Source organism: Mya arenaria, chromosome 11 (assembly GCF_026914265.1).
Source record: "Mya arenaria isolate MELC-2E11 chromosome 11, ASM2691426v1".
Classification (NCBI taxonomy): domain Eukaryota; kingdom Metazoa; phylum Mollusca; class Bivalvia; order Myida; family Myidae; genus Mya; species Mya arenaria.
The window spans coordinates 54,860,915-54,880,644 of NC_069132.1; the positions used below are offsets into that span (position 1 = coordinate 54,860,915).

The 19,730-nt window shown below is 35.1% G+C and overlaps 1 protein-coding gene across 1 annotated transcript; it reads right to left on the reverse strand.

The window, feature by feature from the left end:
• Positions 1-256: 256 nt before the first annotated feature.
• Positions 257-19,194, reverse strand: LOC128207136 (sushi, von Willebrand factor type A, EGF and pentraxin domain-containing protein 1-like). Its single transcript, XM_052909904.1, has 2 exons — positions 19,045-19,194; positions 257-8,695 (listed from the first exon to the last, which is right to left on the reverse strand). The coding sequence occupies exons 1-2, from the start codon at positions 19,076-19,078 to the stop codon at positions 7,482-7,484; spliced, it is 1,248 nt and encodes a 415-aa protein (XP_052765864.1). The 5' UTR covers positions 19,079-19,194; the 3' UTR covers positions 257-7,481.
• Between the last annotated feature and the right edge of the window lie 536 nt (positions 19,195-19,730).

Genomic DNA, 19,730 nt, shown 5'->3' on the forward strand with positions numbered 1-19,730 from the left:
CGTATTTGAGCGAAACAAAAACCTCGATCATTCAATGCACCATACTATCAGATGCTATGTGTATTTACAAACAGAAGTATCATGTATTGCACAATACTGCTGAAATATATATTCAAAGTAACCTATATAGTGATACATTTGCTCACTATATTCTATACATAGATATTCAATAAGAAACATGTTGTAAATCATGGCTGCAAATTTCTTCATTTACTGCCCAAGCATTCAATTTGCGTAAAAAAATAACAAGAACCTCTGAAGTTTTATTATTTATTCAAAGCAACATATATATATATACAAATAGCTGCACACAAACACTACAATGTAGGGTAAGATTGAGTTTTCTTTGTGTGTAAAGTCTAGCCGAGTAGAGTATATAACTGCTATCTATTAATATATACATAATGTCAACAGTCTTCTTGCATATGAAATTACAGTAAATATTTTCTTCCTGAATACATAATGAAAAAGTAAGTGTTATTCTCCAGGCTCTTGTAACAAAGGTCATATCCGAACAAAGGACTTGGACTTTACACAAACATAGAACAAAGAACTTCAGCAAAATCGAACACAGGACTTACCGTAAAACATGAAACATAGAACTTAATCATAATTGTAACAGAAGACATTACACAAAACGTGGAATAAACACATTTGAACTAGCTTTTACCAAACGTGATTACATTACATGTCGTGTCGGCATATGTAGGCCGTTTGTGTTCATGCATCCCATGTACTAGCCTGAAGGAAAACGTGTATACTGTCATAACAATCCTACACAGTTGGCCGATTGTTCAGAACTTTGTTAAGGTAGCAACGTTGTTAATAGCATCTTTTTTAAGTTTTAAAAGTGAAATACCTCATGATGTACATGAGTTTTATTTAAGTTAACAGCTTTGTAAACGGCATCGTTGTTAACTTTTAAACGTGAAAAACTTGATATATGATAGACATTTTAATAAAACACGCACAGCTGCAAACAGTTGTCCCAAAGCATCAGAAGTACTGCAAATCGCAAGTGTGACCATGGAATTTCCAGAGTATTAAAGATATGACAGTCAACACAACTGATGTTTATATGTTGTTCACTTTAAACAAGAGGCCCAAGAGGGCCTATATAATCAACTTGCATCGTTCTTTTAATTTGTGATATCTATTTAGAACATGTTCGTGCGGTAACAGGCAATATACTGATGGTTCACAAATAAACATCGGATAATAAATGAAAGCTCTACTGTGCTCATAAGCTAAATTCTAGCAGTTCTGACAATTTCTAGTCACGCATGGGCGGATCTTGCTGGTTTTTGAAGTGATCCGAAGTCTCATTAGTATTTAACTATTGTCCTAGAAGGAGGAAGATCGGAAAACAAATGGCGGCCCTATTAAGTTCACGAGCTGTATTATAGCAATGATTATAGCAATTATGACAGTTTCAAGGTCATAATCCGGGGGGGGGGGGGCGACAATCCAGTCATGCATGGGCGGTTTTGGCTGGTTTTCGACAGCGACCAAGCTCTTGTCGATATCTGACTAAGATACAATCAAAACTTCGTCGCCTCCACAAGCAACTGCTTACGGACGCACGGACACCAAGGATTTGCATATATTAAGCTCTTTAGGCCTTTGGCCAGTAAACTGAAAAGTTCTGAACAATCGGACCAGTTATGATGAATCAAATATGTAGGAAAAATTAGAATTCATGAGTAAGTTTTTGAAAGATCGAATCTCAATAATAATCATATCCATCGTTATATCAGGTGAATGAAACAACTGGATTTGGAAAAAGCATACATGTACAAGGTTTAAATAACTTGTTATGACTTATTTGGTAAAATGAGATTGTGATTTGACTTATTAGTAAAAACATATTTTTGTGATATTGGAGCCAGGTCTTTATAAAGCATAACAAGTATTTTAATATATGTTTCCAGTACATAATCCCTTTTTGACGATGATGAGCTTTAACTAGTATTTATTAGATATCAATTTTCAGATATAATTATGAAAATAATAAATATACGTAATTTTTACACTAAAGCAAAAATAACAGCTAACGTTATTATAACAAACCATTGATATAAAATTAAAGCAGTTAAAACACATACACAGTATGAATTGATCATTGATCCTTGCAAGGCTCTTTCAATGTGCATGAAAAATGCCCTTTCAGGGGTGGTATTCAATATGTAACTTAAGTCAATCTTATGGTCATACATGATTGACTTCATTCACTGTATCGGTCAGTTATAAATAACAAGCACTCTGATTAGCTACATCGTTCTTAGATCCAGTTAAGACCAATATAGAATACCAGCCCTGGCCTAGCACCCCGCCCTTTTCAAATCCTGGCTGGATATACATCGTAAGAGTACAAAAAAATAGTGAAGATTATATACAATTTATACAATTACATAAATGGTTTCATTTTAATTATCCAGTATTCATAAATCATTTTAAGGAATTTCCTTAAATCGCTTTTCTTAGTGAAGTATTACACAGGTCATATGATATACTAGCTTCACTTTATAATATCTAAAATACTTAATGTGCAAGAATTGTATGAAAAATACATACTTTTTATGTTAAAAACACTTGTACTTAATTTCTTTTGAATTTGACTTCGAAAGTTTAAAAGGAAATTAACTTAATTTAAGAAAAGATTTTATAAATAATAGCCATACAATATGTTTATATCTAGCACAAACTATTTTAAATGTTTTAAGAAGAATATGCTCTTAAACTTTAGCTAGATCAATGTCTAAAGTTTTCTGACACGATTGCAGAAAAAAACTGTCTAAGTCTTAAGTGACTTTATAATATGAACGCCTTCTGGAAAACTATACTCATATGTCATAGTTCAACAAGTTGTGGTAGAGTATGGTTCCTGTGAAAATGTAGAACAACGGCCTGATTGTTCAGAACTTTGTTAAAGTTAGCAACCTGATTAACGACATCATTGTTAACTTTTAAAGGTGAATTATTTGATGATATGCTCATATATTTAAACAAAACAAGTACAGCTGAAACAGTTGTCTCACCTCTTGTTAAGAATACTTCAAATCGTCTGTGTATCTGTGAAACTTACAGAGCAATATTGATTATAAATTTAACAACGATGACGTTAATAACATTGTTAAATTAAACCAAGTTCTGAGCAATCGGCCAAATGTGATTACAAAGACAGTCAAACAGGATTGTTAATATTGTACAAATGTTTTTACAACAGTTTACAACAGTTACTGGATAAATATGGCACATTAATACTGAAAAATATATACAAAACAAGCTATTATAAGCCAGTTATATAATAAAAGTATGCATTGTATTATTACGGATTAGCAAATATTCCATGTATTATGCTTCACTTGACTACACATATCAACACAACATCATACAACAACGATAATGCCATAAAAAAAAATCATATAAAAAAAAGAAAAGTGTTTGTTTATTAAAGTGGCACCCCTCTCAAAGAAGGCTATCCCAATAGCTACAAATGTACCTTGATTGATGAACATCTTTACTGCCAACTCCTAACCAGTATGTGGACGCGTGCATGCCACTACAGATCTTAAGTCCATGTCAATAATACTCTAGAAGGCCCGTAAAGATCAACGGCCCTTAGATAAATACTCCTAACATCAACGGCCCTTAGATAAATACTCCTAACATCAACGGCCCTTAGATAAATACTCCTAACATCAACGGCCCTTAGATAAATACTCCTAACATCAACGGCCCTTAGATAAATACTCCTAATAGGCAAGCTTGATTATTACCTTACCAATGAAGCCTACTTCATGTATAATACCATTACCATTACCCTTAACAAACATTTTTTAAGCCTTAAGTTAAAAATGGACACATAAAATTCAAAATAACTATCATATGGATTCCCCACAGACTAAAAACTATACGCCATGAAAAGGGGACATGTCGCGCCCACTGAAAAAGCCTTTGACACAGACATATTGTTCTTCCATGAAATTGCAACACAGAATCACATGGAGTAGAAAAGACATCAGACACCATAATTATGGTGTTATATCACATACCAACTGGTTACAATCTGGAAGCTGGTATATGTTAAATAGAGATGCTTATCTATGTAATTTAGACATGCACCTGTCTCCTTTTTAGAGCTCCACCTCTCTGTCATTTTTCCAGGAAATTCTATGATTGGCTGGACAAAGAACAGTCCTATAAACAGTAAACAATTCAACCTATGACCTCTAAGTGTAGCATTGGTATTTGAGGTATAGACCTGGGTCTTGTGTGCCCAACAAGCCGCCTCATCATGGTGAAAGTTTATGATGGCATTTTTTTTTTAAATTCCTATATTGCATAGTCAAGATACAGCCTGGACAAGGATTATTTTAAACTTTGGCCTCTAAGCCTGACATTGACCATTAAGGTTCAGACCAGGGTCTTGTGTGCGACACGCCATTTCTCTATGGTAATCATTTATGGCAAGTTTTCTGAAAATCCTATAATGAATGGTCAGGAATACAGCCCCTACCACGGGAATTTTTCAGATTTTCTTTTTTCTCGAGAAACTGCAGTGGCACAGACAATGTTCAGTCCGGACAGATGCACTGACGCACATACACAGACCTGCCATTGTAAAAGGAATGAATTGCTCACTGCAAATAAGCTTGAAAAAAATTAGAATCCTGCCAACATACACACTCCCAGAAATGTGGGTAACCATAAGCAACCTTTCTTTTAATTTAGGCCTAATTTGGAACTGTTGTTGAAAGCTAACATCATTACAAATGATTCTAAATCAATTTTCTGACCTATCAGGAACTAAACACTCTAACAGGTTTACATGAAACACATGCTTGATTACGTTACTGAATAATCATGCGTTAATGGTACAATCTGAAAATGTTATGAAGATTATCATGAATTAATACAATTAATTGCAACATTTTACATTGACAACATCTAGTTATTGCATGCAAATATTATACATGTATGTGTAGCGAAAAAGTAAAATTATAATATACCACAATGTGTAACAGACCTTTTACAGTTTGTATGTCTTCACTTAACACATCATTTATTAACTAGGACTTTGTTACCAGTTAACAAAAGTTTTATTAAGTCAGTCGGCATTACACATGTAAGTATGAAAAAAATCTTCCGCATATTCAAATCCTAAAATACAATACATACAGGAAATAACATGAGTGGTCGTTAAATACAGAATTTATCAAACCAAAACATTAAAAATGAGCCATGAATGACCACAGCTGTGATATGAGATTTATATCATGAACACTAATTTGATGATACAGCACTACATACTTAAAACACTGCTTTTTATAATACCACGCTCATATTTTCAACACTGTTCATATACAGCGTCATGAAAAACAATACCGGTATTTCTCTTGTTTAAAAAAATAAAATGTAATGATGTTATTTCATGCTGGCGACATTATTCATTTTATATTATAATTTAAATTATAGTTTGTGTCAATTGTAACGTTGATCACAAATAACTGGATATCAACAAGAATAATCTTTCATTGAATTTGTTGGTATACTTTAAAACCAATTATGTAACTTGACTGATTAAAACTTGTTTTTAATTTAAATGAATTCAAGTCAGAAAGAAACATTAAAGGCCTAGTTTAAGGAATGTTTGGCATGACAATCACATGCTATGTATCGCCAGCTAATTGCACAAGTAGGGGCTAATTTCCTGTGTATTTGTTTATTGGCGCACGGCCATTTAGGGTCCATTTCAACAATAAAACCTCCAAAACTGTACAGCTGGATTTTCAGATTATAGATCTCATCATCTGATAAGCCAATTAGATTAAGATCAATACACAGAGGTTGTGTACACTACACGGTGGGGGGGGGGGGGGGAGGTCACTTATAGAAGGATTAAACTAGGCCTTTAACTTTAAATAGCAATTAAAAGCGTTTGCAAATTTAAGGTGAAAAACTCGAGAGATGGTCAAAAGTGTGGATGAAAGACATCAAACTACATTTTAATATAAGCTAATACCAATCCTGCCTACGCACTGATGCTAAAAACAGCCTGTACATACAAAATCATTAAATGCACTAGTACAAGTGGGCACACTTGTTAACAAACAAAACCACTGATATAAGACTTAAACAAAAGTATAAACAAGTTACTGGTGGTGCTGAACGCTTGTCTGGTTTTGTCCTTTTACAGTTTATTCATTTCATTTATTACATTTGATAATTGTATTCAGGTATTCCAAACTTTGAAAGCGATAGCTTTGACAATCAAGTGATGGCAATAGCTTCATTTTTTTTCAAAAATCAGAGGAGCTAAAATACATTATCCAGTTAGTCATACATTCACATCCCGCCCTATAGAGCACGCCACTTGCATGCTCAATCACAGGCACTTCAAAAAACTTCAGTAATATTTAATGCATCTTACATCTTACACACCAACATGCAAACTCTCAAAACTACTCTTAAACCAGTAAATATCTTAAGTCATTGTCTAACTTAAGTGATTTCCTTGATTTAGATATTTCACAGATCATAACAACTTGATTACATCTCAAATACTTCATTTTTGAAAATAAATACTTGTGTATGTTAAAAACACTTATATTTTTCGTTAAGTTTGACTTTGCAAATTTAAGGAAATCTACTTAAGTTGAGAAATGCTTCAAGATGTTTTAGATACATATATATATATATCTCTCTCTCTCTCTCTCTCTCTCTCTCTCTCTCTATATATATATATATATATATATATATATATGTAAGTACAATAAGAAAAATCTATTTGGTAAGACATTCTAGGCACAGTGGTCTAAATATTATCTTAATCTGACTTCATCAGCACTTGGAAACAAAACATATATATTGTAATCATAATATTAGCATGAATTTGTACTGGATATGACTAGTTCCACACAATTAAATGTCATAATCTGGTGCTGCACCATGTTCAGCCTGTATGTCTCACATGTGACATCCAACCTGTGGCTTCATCCTACAGCCTAATCAGGGCCTCTTTACCAGTTATGGGGATTAAGACACTGTAGCCCTTTTTGACCCCCACCGCCCATTTCAGTTTTGGGGAACATTTCTCAAAGTACTTTTTCATTTTTTTTAGACAATTTAGTTTTACAAATGAAGTAAAATATGAATAACGCAGTAAATATATCACTAAAAACCCACCATTGAATGAATCATGCGATACTAATAATATAAAGTTTTATTTTTTTATATTTTTTTCTTACATGGGGAATTTCAGAGGCTATTTTGAAGAAAAAGACAGGGTGTGGCTCTTGAGAAAGTAGCCTGGTATGGGCTACGACAAAGTAGGGCAAAAAGGCCATGCTAATACATGTAGTATGGAGATGGTTGTTCATCTTCTTCTTTGCCTGTTCTACTACGCTGTATTGTTATCCCATGGGTCTAAAATATAATAAACTTACCAAGCATTCAATGTTCAAACTGTACTAAATAGTTTATACATTTACAGGTGAATCATTGGAATTCAATGGGATTTTAATTTCGTCTTTTTCATTGATTTCGACACTCTCATCATTTTTATTCATTGCCACTTTAGTTTTATCCCCATCTGAATTAGATCCTTTTTTATCAAAGAATTTCTTATAAGCAAATATTCCCAAGACCGAGATCCCAATGACACCTACAACAATAAGGATGATGGCCCACACTGGGAAGGCGGGGGCTGGCTGCGGGCTCATTGTCGAGCTTTTATCCATTGTACCAGAGGTTGGCATTTCAGGACAATCGCATTGTGGCATGCGTGTCATCTCTCCATCCAGACACTGCAGGGGCTTCGTTATACTTTTATTTTGGGTGCAGGGATGCTTACATGACCACTCCAGGACCTTATTGTGAGGCAGGTAGTATCCCTGTTCCAGGTTTTTGATAATCATGATATTACTGATGTAACTGGTCAGGTTACAGTTGCAGTAGCAGGCAAACTCCTGAAACTGCCATGATCCATCATTATGACAAACGTTCGGCTCATCTTCAGTCGGCCCCGCCACTCTTGTGTTAGGAGCATCACTGCAGGTCATGTAGTACAAAGTAGTGTAGAGTATGAACTTGTCAATACAGTTTGCGTTCATACCTTGGAATGGTGGACACGAAATTCCCTTACACGTTGGTCTATTGCTCCAAGTTCCATCTGCCTGGCACATCACATGAGAGGTACCATGAATAATGTAGCCTGAATTACAGGTGACTTTAATCACGCTTCCGTAATCATTTTCTATACCTCCAGCATTTTCTTGAAAAGTCCTGCCGTTTTCAACGGGCCCAAATTCTGGACACATTTTCACTTTGCATACTGGAGGCGAACTGTCAAACTGTAAGTCAGTCCGGCACAGTAATTGGTTTGATCCTTTCAATTCATAACCCTCATAGCACTCAAAAGTAATAAAGCTGCCAACTTTGTATGAAGGGGAGCCTAAAATCTTTCCGTTGTCTGGTGGGTTAACAGCTGGGCAGTAGACCTCCCGACACAGGAGTTCCCCCTGCCAGCCCCCACCACCGCACACAATCACGACAGTCCCGTCTGGCTCATGCCCCGCATTACACGTATATCTTACAGCATAGCCGACAGGGTATGTGCCCTGCACTGTGGCATTGTTGGATGACTTCTCCACGACGGGCAGGCTGCCACAGTCACAAAATACGTATGTAATTCCTGAAATAAAAATATGTGTCATTCTATTACTCTGTGTTGTAAAAATAGACAATCAATTAAATGGGTCTTATGTGCCACAATAGTAATTTGTTATGTGGAATTCAATATATCAAATTTCTTGATGTGTCAACTGTAGTGCCACTCCCAGTTTACCCCTTTGTTTTTTTTTAATATAAAACTATTTTTTTAAGGTCAAATTTCTTAACATCAAATGTTTGCCTTATCAATGTGCTAATATTTTAAAAAAAAATATCAACTAATTTTGTTACATTGAAGTTTTGCCATAATTATTTTGTTTAAGGGTGTGTCAAGGAAGAGTAGTTTTATGCTTATGTATAAAATATGGACACTTTATAGAATTAGTTCTCGCTAGGATGGATCTCTTGTTTATTGGTAAGACAGACATTTATTATGCACCAGTCAATTGTAACAACAGCCCCCTAAGGTCAGGGGAAGAGCTAGAACTTTGACTATCTGTCCAGCCAAGCCCTTGTAAAATTCACACCATGTGCGAAGTCAAAACCGCCACATTCACCCGGCACTGTGGGGCCACCTGGAAGGTAAAAACACGACCCATTTCTCTGGCTATCCCCACTTGTGCATTGTAAACTGATACGCTGGGCCTGGCCTCACTACTGAATAAAATACAGTCTTTTTAGAGGGACATTTAATAAGGGAGTCCAATATGACAGTGCTATATGCAGGTGTTTGACTAGGAAAATCTCATAATCAAGAATTACTAATGAAGCAGTTACATTGGTTCCACAAGGAAACAATGCGAACAATTTGACACTTAAATAGGGACAGACACTCATTTCTCATGTTTTCTTGTGGAAAAAGTATTCTAGCGAAAGCTCGAATTGAACATGAAGCCTAATCACTTCAAGTTTTTAACCAGATACTTAGACCACTCGCCTCTAGAGGCAACTGACAGTAAAAGGTTATTGAAGAGTATTTGACTATAACATGCCATTCTATCGGAAGAATAAATGTCTCCCCTGCCTAATGCATGATCATATTAATGAGATTTTGTCAGTCAATTTTCCCACTGTATGTATTAAGTGTAACGGAAGAAAGATTGTTGGTCCCTTACCATAATAAAGACCCAGGGTAGCTCTTACTTGGGTCTATGCACTATGCTTCATAACCTAACATGACTAAAACCTAGTTGATATTATTGGTGCATTTTACCACCTTAATCATCTTACAAAGTGTCCCCCTTGCAAAAAGGTGACCATTCCCCCCCCCCCCCCCATTAACTTTTTTTCAATTCAGTAAACAGTTTCCCTAAATGAATAAAGAAGCAAACAGTTTCCCTAAATGAATAAAGAAGCAAAGTATTTCTTGAACAAGACGCCCATGATGGCCTATGCTTTACTGGCATGGCTCTTGTGGTCATTTTAAATCCAGAGCATGCATGTATGGGTAATTGGCAACAAACATATAGTTCACATTTTGTGTTTGGGTTAGCTGAAAACGTTGCATGTTCAACATCTGAGGACAGAAAGTGTTGTAAGCAGATTAGTTGCATGAACTATTTTAATATGTGCCAAGTAAAGGTCATCTGCGGAAAAAAAAAATGCTTTCAAAACTGTACACATGGTCCAAACTTCATTGCTGTAGCTTTAAAAATAAACAAGAGGGCCAACATGGCCCTATATTGCTCACCTCAGTAAAACTTTGTGCTATAGACTTGTTGATTATTAAAGGGCAATAACTGGGATTTGGCTTCTCTGATGTATGAAATTGTTACCTCGAGAGTGTTAACAAGGTATTTCCATATTTGGGCTCTGTGACCTAGTTTTTGACCCCAGATGACCCATATCAAGGATGATAACAGAGCCAAGTTGCCAATCCTGAAAATGTCTGTGTGAGGTTCAGGGGGCCGCTCAAGGCCCCCGATGGGTCCAGGGGCCCTGGTGGGGGGACAAGGGGGGCGAAGCTTTCCGTATTTCAGGGATTCTAATACCCCTTTTTGCCTTAGAATAGTGTTCAAGGAGTACACCTTTCGGTTTGGTAGATATAATTATGTTCAACACGAGACATCCACAATCAGAACAATTATCAGGTATCTAATAGCAGTGAAGTTTAACACCTTTGTCTTTAAACAAAGTTAAATTTACTTTTTTTTTACCTGAAGTTATTAGACATGTACCTGACATTTTGGTTCAGTTGTCCACTTCCCATAAAACTCAACTGGCTATGATCAAATGCCTGTGTATGAACAGTCTACACTGTGGGATGTTTGATTTATAATAATGAACAACATATCAATTATCATGCTTGCAAATGTTTATTGTCAAAGTGTTGTTTATTCAATTTTTATGTATCATTAAGAGTATTTATTCCATTTTCTGCACATTTGATGGGAATATAATGTTATTAATTAATATATATATATTATTCCAAGTAATATCCAAACAGGACTTATATGCTTTGGCAGCATAGCCGTTGTGGACATGGTGGACTTTGACATATTATGGTCCCCAAGCCAGATTTTTTCCCGTCATGGTGTTACATGAGTCCAGTAGCACACAAACTAGATTGTCCCACGGCAGTTCAAGTCTCTCAAACAGGCTTTCAAATTCCATGAAAATTGATTCAGAATCAGCCCTTGTGATTTTCAAGGAGGCCAAATGTCTCAACACTATTTCTTTCTCTATAGCAGAGAAATAGCTGCAACAGTTTTCGCATTGGTTGTGTTTGTTGTCTTGTCTTAGTTGAAACTAGAGCTGTCACAGGAGTGACGAATACCCCCAAATGCCGCCTGGACACAGGAATGGCAAACCATTCCTTTGAAAAGAGGCCATAACTCCAAGGTTACTGCACACTGCATCTTCTTTTATCATGCATGTATTGTTTGTCAGGAAACCGTTTTTCTATTTTCGTAACAGTGCACAAAAACCTTTACTCCACTGGCCCCATTTTCAATCACAAGCATTGTCTTCACAGAGGCTGCCTATACAGCAAGTTTCATCACAATATCTCATGCCCAATTAAAGTTATGAAGCAGAAACCATTTTTCTATTTTTAGTAACAGTGACCTTGACCTTGGCACCACCAGCCCCAATATCGAACTTGACCTGTATCTTCTGAAATGTACACCTGTGTACCAAAAAATGTTCAAATCTGTCAAGCCTTTCATGAGTTATCGTCCGGAAACCATTTTTCTATTTTTAGTAACAGTGACCTTGACCCCACCAGCCCCAATATCGTACTTGATCTGTATCTTCTGATGTTACACCTGTGTACCAAAAATTGTTCAAATCCGTTTAGCCTTTCTTGAGTTATCGTCCAGAAACCGTTTTTCTATTTTTAGTAACAGTGACCTTGACCTTGGCCCCACCAGCCCCAATATCGAACTTGACCTGTATCTTCTGATGTTACACCAGTGTACCAAAATTTTTTCAAATCTGTCAAGCCTTTCATGAGTTATCGTCCGGAAACCGTTTTTCTATTTTTAGTAACAGTGACCTTGACCTTGGCCCCACCAGCCCCAATATCGAACTTGACCTGTATCTTCTGATGTTACACCTGTGTACCCAAAATTTTTCAAATCTGTCAAGCCTTTCATGAGTTATCGTCCGGAAACCATTTTTCTATTTTTAGTAACAGTGACCTTGACCTTGGCCCCACCAGTCCCAATATCGAACTTGACCTGTATCTTCTGATGTTACACCTGTGTGCCAAAAATTTTTCAAATCTGTCTAGCCTTTCATGAGTTATCGTCCGGAAACCATGAAAACCGACAGACCGACCGACCGACAGACCGACCGACCGACAAGCTCACTCCTATATACCCCCTCAAACTTCGTTTGTGGGCGTATAACAAAGCCGAGATCCATTAACTCCTCCACATGTTCATCATTGAAATGGCTAGCCACTCTGTAAGTCATCTTGTATGATGCTGTACACCTTTGAAGTTTCAATTCACTGAGAGCTTTTGTATGTGGTGCCAGGGAGCATGTTCAGCTATAAGGAATAATATACTTTCAAACTCTCTTTAAGGGGAGCTCTGATGTTAATGTATTGTTTTTATCTGTTCACACATTTCTATTGTGTTTAAGTGTTTAACAGATACAAGATATAATGTGCAGGGTTATCCATTTTTTTTACATGCCATAGTAAATATGAAGAAAATTCCTTAGTTTGGTATAATATCAAAGCTGCACTCTCACAGATTGACATTTTTTTCAGTTTTTGTCTCAAAATCAGCTGATTTGGGTATCAATGCCTTCAATTTAGTCATGTAAGATGGAAATAAGTTGAATAACTTTAATGGTTTATCCTGTGTTATATATTTGTCACATTGAATTAAATCTTTATTAACGCATGTATGTCTCCAAAGCATTTAATGATGTTGTGCTTTAGTATAGATATCATCACTAATACTTTGTTAATCAGTCTGTGTTATAACTTTATGAGATAATTATTTGGTTTGTTACTATGACATATATATATATGCACGAATAAATCTATCTATCTAAGATAACTCACAACACTTACAGAACAGATATTAATTGTTTGGAAAACTGCCGAAAAACTATGTTTTCTTAAAGCGTTTAAGTCACGCTATAGCCATAAAATATAATTTATCAAACGTTTAAATGAAAAGCTGTGATCTGATCTTTTGTAAGCATTCTTGAATCACTTGATTCCAGACATTTACCCAAAAGGTTATAAACTTTTTTATCCTTCACAAAACAGAACTCAGACTATGTACAGTACACCCGACGAGTTAGACCCACTTTCCTCGCTCACTCCGAGGGATTATGTTGATGATCACGGGTTCCCTCTGAGGGTAATATTGTTGCCCTCGCTAAAATCCCCCCCGAGTTCCTCCGAGTGGCTGGCTTACCGCCAAGTTTAATATGAACGATAGCGTTGAGAATCGTCCAATTTTGTGATCCTGAGGCGGAACTCCGAGTCTAATCAGATAAGCAAGAAATCATTCTTGTTTAGAAGTTATTTATTTTTATGCTTATGCGTAAAAGATTCTTACATGTACCAACGTTTAATTTGTATTTATGTCCGTAAACGCCAATTGAATATTGTCTTGAATAATAAACATTGAATCATTAAAGTATTGCCACTAATTTTATTGCATCATAAAGCAGCATACTATTTACACCATTCTGAACCATGACCTCTGACGTAAAGCGTGTCAATACAATGTAGAATATACTATTTATTATTGGTGGTTAAAAATAGCTAATAGCGTTTAATGGAATTTTCCACAGAAAACGAGGCATTTAGAAGGCCTTCAAAACCATGCGCGGTGAACTTTGAACGCGTGTTTGACCTCCTGATTTTCCGAAAATGTGTAACCTAGAATTTCCCAGATGAAAGGTGTTTATCAGTCATTAGCAAAAACCATGTTGTATAAGATCCATGTGCAACTAGAGAAATACGACTGCATTCTTGTGGTTAGCTAACTTCATGCAAAATGGGCAGAGGAAAAAGAATAATACATGTACAGTTGCAATTTACTGGAGCCGTCGTAATCGTTGAAAATTTTAATAAAATAACTTTAGCATAGATTCTTATCAAGTGTCCGCAGAGTTTGCTGAGTTAACCCCTCCGCGGAACGCCGAATTCGTTAATCTTCGGTCGACTGATCACCCTCCGAGGGCCTTAAATTCAAACTCTGAGACACGGGGACAGTCGATAAAATCATTGTGTTGGCCGTGATAGCAAAAATCCGCCGAGGGAAATGGAAAGTGGGTCTTACTCGTTGAGTGTACTGTACTCTATAATCATATCTCAGATTTTTTGCAAAACTCTCGAGGTAAGATATTCAATATTGCTTAAGGCTTAATTGGAATATAAATATTTCATATTTGAGCTGTCAAAAATAACGGAAAATTAGTTTGCAAAGGACGGGTATCAAAGAGCTTCTGTGTCATATTTCATTTGATTTTGTCCATTAATTAATGAGTTAAATGACGTTTAATCTTTTACAAAACTTAATTGTTCATTTCCAGAATATCCTAAATAATTCATCAGCATAATGTTTTTTTGTATTCATCCGATTGGCTGTTCTTCATAAGCATGTTTTGTTCAGGGCTTTTTCACCTTCTTTGCTAGGGGCCGAAATAAGGCTACTTCGCAATTGGGAAAAATGGCATTTTTTCCCAATTTCCAGATACCGGTATTTTTTTCACAAATCCCAGATATTTTTCCCAAAAAGGAAGATCTTACTTCAAAAATTTATTCTGCTTGAGCAAATTATTCTTTTTTATCATTTAAGTTGACATAAGAAGAAAGCTGTATAATTTAAACGTTATTCAAGGACCAATTACTCCATAGAATTAAGAATTATATTGTTATCAATTCCCCATTTTGAGACGTTAACGCATTTAAATTTCCCAATTTGCAGAATTTCACACGTTTAAATTTCCCAAAATGAAAAGGCTAGGCCTCTTCACAATTTTTGGTGAAAATGCCCTGTTGTTCATGACCGAACATGCTCACACACAAACAGACTTACAACGCAGCACCAAGCAGGGCTACACAGGGCATTATATATACCATGTAGCAAGACGGGATATGCTTTGTTGTAACAGCTAAAGTGTGAATCATGTGTATCAATACTACTATGTCATACATATCTTCCAGCCTGTGTAGTTGACCTTGGTGGTTAAAAGAAAGACGTATATTTAGAAATGATAATGCACAACAGGGGCACGGGTATACATGTATATTAAGTACCAGTAGCTCCCATTTCCAAGTAACAAACTAGCACCTCTGCACCGCTATAATGTAAACGTGCACAAGTTAATGAAATTCAATGCACCACAAGACGTGGTCAAGCAGTTGGTGGAAATTTCCAACTTGCAAATTTTAGTATATTAGAAGCTTAGAATAACAGTTGAAGTTGTAAGAATAGAAACCATCAAACAGGGACTTTTGGGTCCACAGATTGTCTTAAAAATGTCAAACGTAAACAGTTTACGTCCGAAAATAGAACAATGCGTACAAGAAGTGTTTCTATGTTATGCTCTTTTAAGAGCATAACATAGAAACTCTTCTTAAAAGCTGTACTGTGTACTTTAAAAACCTGACTTATTAGATGTTATCATTTTTAGCTTAAAAGTAAATGGCAATGCTTATTTTACCAACATTTGTTGACAGCTTAAAAGTAAATGGCAATGCTTATTTTACCAACATTTGTTGACAGCTTAAAAGTAAATGGCAGTGCTTATTTTACCAACATTTGTTGACAGCTTAAAAGTAAATGGCAATGCTTATTTTACTAACATTTGTTGACAGCTTAAAACTAAATGGCAGTGCTTATTTTACTAACATTATTGCTCCGCTGTGCATACTTTGAACAAAACCTTTACTTTGTTAGAATGTGTTGCAATATAGAACAACACTAATATTGAGTCTACAGATGCTTGTTATAGTGCACACAAAATGTTTAATAAATGAGAATGTCTATCACAATACACAGTACAAAAACAGTGAAAACACCAGTGCAAGCAGCAATTAATACCAATTTTATTTTGATCCATACACATTTTCAATGTTGGCTGATTATAGATAGATAGATAGATTTATTTCAGTAAGGAATGCACATACATGGACATTTAAAATAAACAATGTGTATAGTAAATAACATTATACATACATGATATTATCAATAGCCATGACAGGCACACCGAACCAAGGATGACACAAAAAAGATAAAACTCCTATTTCCATTGTGGTCCTTTGTTTTGGTGGCATAGGGAGGCATTGCATATTTAAGTAATAATATAGCTGTAATCGAAATTGCACAAATATATTGAAAGTTAGTCTTTATGCATTTATGCCGTAGTTGCATCACAGTCACTTTACATAATTTAGTAACATAAAGTTATAGTTGAGAAAGTTATATATAACTATCACATTAAAGTATGAATATGACAGTATGTATTACTTATAAAATGCGAGGTTAGGTCAAAATAGTTCCTTTACTGAAAATCTTTGAATAAATAAATGAAAAAAAGCTTTTTAATAGCATAACTAATTATGCCAAATTATCTAAAAAAAGATTCTTTACTAGCAATTTAAAAACAGGTAATTTCTTAGCCTGTGCGATACAAGATGGCAACCTGTTCCATAAGGAAATGCCAGAAAAGAAAAAGGACTTTAACCCAAAACCTTTGACCTCTGGAACAGCATAAGCCACTCTCTGGCATAACCTTGTCCTATGTGTGTGTACAGTATCTTGGGAGATAAAATTGTCTCCCATGTAGTCCGGGGCTATGCCATTTTTTATTCTAAAGACATGACCCAAAATAATCTGGTCTACACATTTGTTGACAGGTAACCAGTTGAGTAATTTAAAGTGTTCTGGGCCAATGTGAGACCTTGCATCAAGATCCAAAACAAACCTCATATGTTTATTTTGTGTGGTTTGGAGCTTGGTTTTAAGTAACTTGGTCAGACCATCATACCACATAGAACAGGCATAATCAAAATGGCATTGAATTAAGGCCATGACAAGGAGTTTCTTCAGGTGTGTTTTGTAAGGTAACCTTTCTTTCGATATAGATATTTTAATCTTTCATTAGCCTTTTTTAATATGGAACAAGCCATAGAATCAAAAGATAGGGTCTGATCAATAGTTGCGCCAAGATATTTAACAGCAGAAGTTGGTTCAATAGTGGTACCATTACATTTTATATCAAGTGTTGAGTTTGACCTTATTTTATGTTTAGACCCAAATAAAATTGACTCAGTTTTGCCTAAATGAAGTGACAACTTATTATCAACCAACCATTGACTGACAAGATGCAGATCATCTTTCAATGACGTTTCCACAGAAAACTTACATTTACCTGAAACAAGTATGCCAGAATCATCAGCGTATAACAAGAGGTTGTTTTTAACCACGGCTGACATATCGTTAACATAAATCAAAAATAAAAGAGGGCCTAGTATGGAACCCTGAGGAACTCCACATGTAATAGAAGAAGTTGTAGAATGTGTACTGGAGACATCAACTAGTTGCTTTCTATCTGAAAGATAGGATTCAAACCATCTTAAAATGTCATCACCAAGTCCTGCTAATTGAAGCTTCATAAGAAGGATGAAGTGGTCGACTGTATAGAAAACCTTTTGGAGGTCTAACAGAATCATACCTACTACGTGACCTTTGTCCATTTCCATCCTTATGAAATCTGTTAAATGAATTAGACATGTATCTGTTGAGTAGCCACTTCTAAACCCAGACTGAAATTTATACAATAACTTGTTTACTTTGAAGTATGATTCAACTTGGTCATATAAAACCCTTTCATAAATCTTTGATACAATACTTAGAATAGAAACCGGGTGGTAATTACCTACAGAAGTTTTGTCATTCTTTTTAAATATGGGAACTACTCTAGCTGATTTTAGATCATCTGGTACCACACCTTGAATAAGGGATAAATTTATAACATGAGCAAGAGGTTCGGCAATAATAGAAGCTCCATCTTTAAAAAGACGAGAAGATATACCATCTAAACCTGTAGCCTTATTAGCACTTAACTGAGATAAATATTTCAAAATTTGATTTTCGGAAACTAATGAAAAAGAAAAGCTATTTAACAACACGCCTAAATTGGAATAAAATTTTGTCACAAAAGATCCTCCAAACCTATTGACACAAACTGGTAACCGTTATTTTTCAGCAAGCTTAGAGGCAACTGGGTGGTATAAAATGAGTTAAGAGTCGGCAATAGTTTTCTTATCAAAACAAATATCACCACCAATATTAAGACAAATATTGGATGGAAGATAACCCTTTCTTAGTAGGTAAGACAAGATTTTTAAGAATAGACCACAGGGACTTTGAATCATTTTTGTTTTCTTCCAGAGTCTCAGTGAAAAAGCTTTTCTTGGATGAATCAATCAAATATTGTGTTTTGTTGCATTTTGGACAATAATCTGGGACAAAATTTAATTAAATATGTTTTTATCACTCCTATTTATGTACACTGCAAAACCCAATTTTTGTATTTAAGTCAAAGATAATGTTTTCGCGAAAATACATGTAACCTCATTTTCGTATTTTAGTCATACCGCACTACATGGATACCGCTTTTCCAAATAGTGATACCGGATATCGGGTTTTAACACCACCCCATTTGTTTAAAGAATTAATTCACAGCTTGATTAACATCATTCATATGTGTAAATGATTGTTTATCAGTTGTCATTTATCTTTCTCACAGTCTTATGATAATCATTACATGACTAAGTGTGTAAATATTTCTGACTTATCAATAATGTATGTGCAAATATTTAGTGGTTCGTAACCATTTTAATTTAAACGACAACGCCTCAAATTCACATTGTTACGAAAAACGACTTACCAATAAGAAGTACAATAACTGTGATGTAGTTCATAGTTGCTTTCAGAGTCTTTTTCTTTCTGGAAAAACTAAGACACGTTCAAATAACAATTTCTTATTTCTTAGAACATACTATAAATAACTTGCTTCCGCCTACGGGTGCTAGTTAAAACCGGGTGCGGGGTGATACAGAAATCCAGTGGATTTCACGTGAAATCCACTCAGAACTCAGTTATTTTAATTAATAATTATTTGTTTTAATCAACATATTAGAAAGTGCCTCATAAAGGGTTTATATTTCAAATGTTATTGAAATTGGTCAAAAAATAAAGAAGTTAGAGCAATTTTTCATTTTTTCCCAAAAATAGATCGGAAATCGAGGTGAAATCCAGATTCCGATAAGTGAAATCCACTCATAACTCATTAATTTTAATAAATAATTTTCTGTTTTTGTATATTTATTAGAAAGTGCCTCATAAAGGGTTTATATTTCAAATTTTATTGAAATTGGTCAAAAATGAAGAAGTCGAAAATAGATCGGAAATCGAGGTGAAATCCAGTTTTCGAGAAGTGAAATCCACTCTTAACTCAGTTTTATTAATAAGTAATTTTTATTTTTTGTATACATTTTGGAAAGTGCCTAATGAAGGGTTTATATTTCAAATTTTATTGAAATATATCAAGAAATGAAGAAGTTAGAGCAATTT

Bases quoted from the DNA above. Each gene is read 5' to 3' on its own strand.
- LOC128207136 (XM_052909904.1), bottom strand. From the start codon at position 19,078: ATGAACTACATCACAGTTATTGTACTTCTTATTG. The intron at 8,696-19,044 runs GTAAGTCGTTTT...TTTTTATTTCAG, and splicing joins AGTTATTGTACTTCTTATTG to GAATTACATACGTATTTTGT.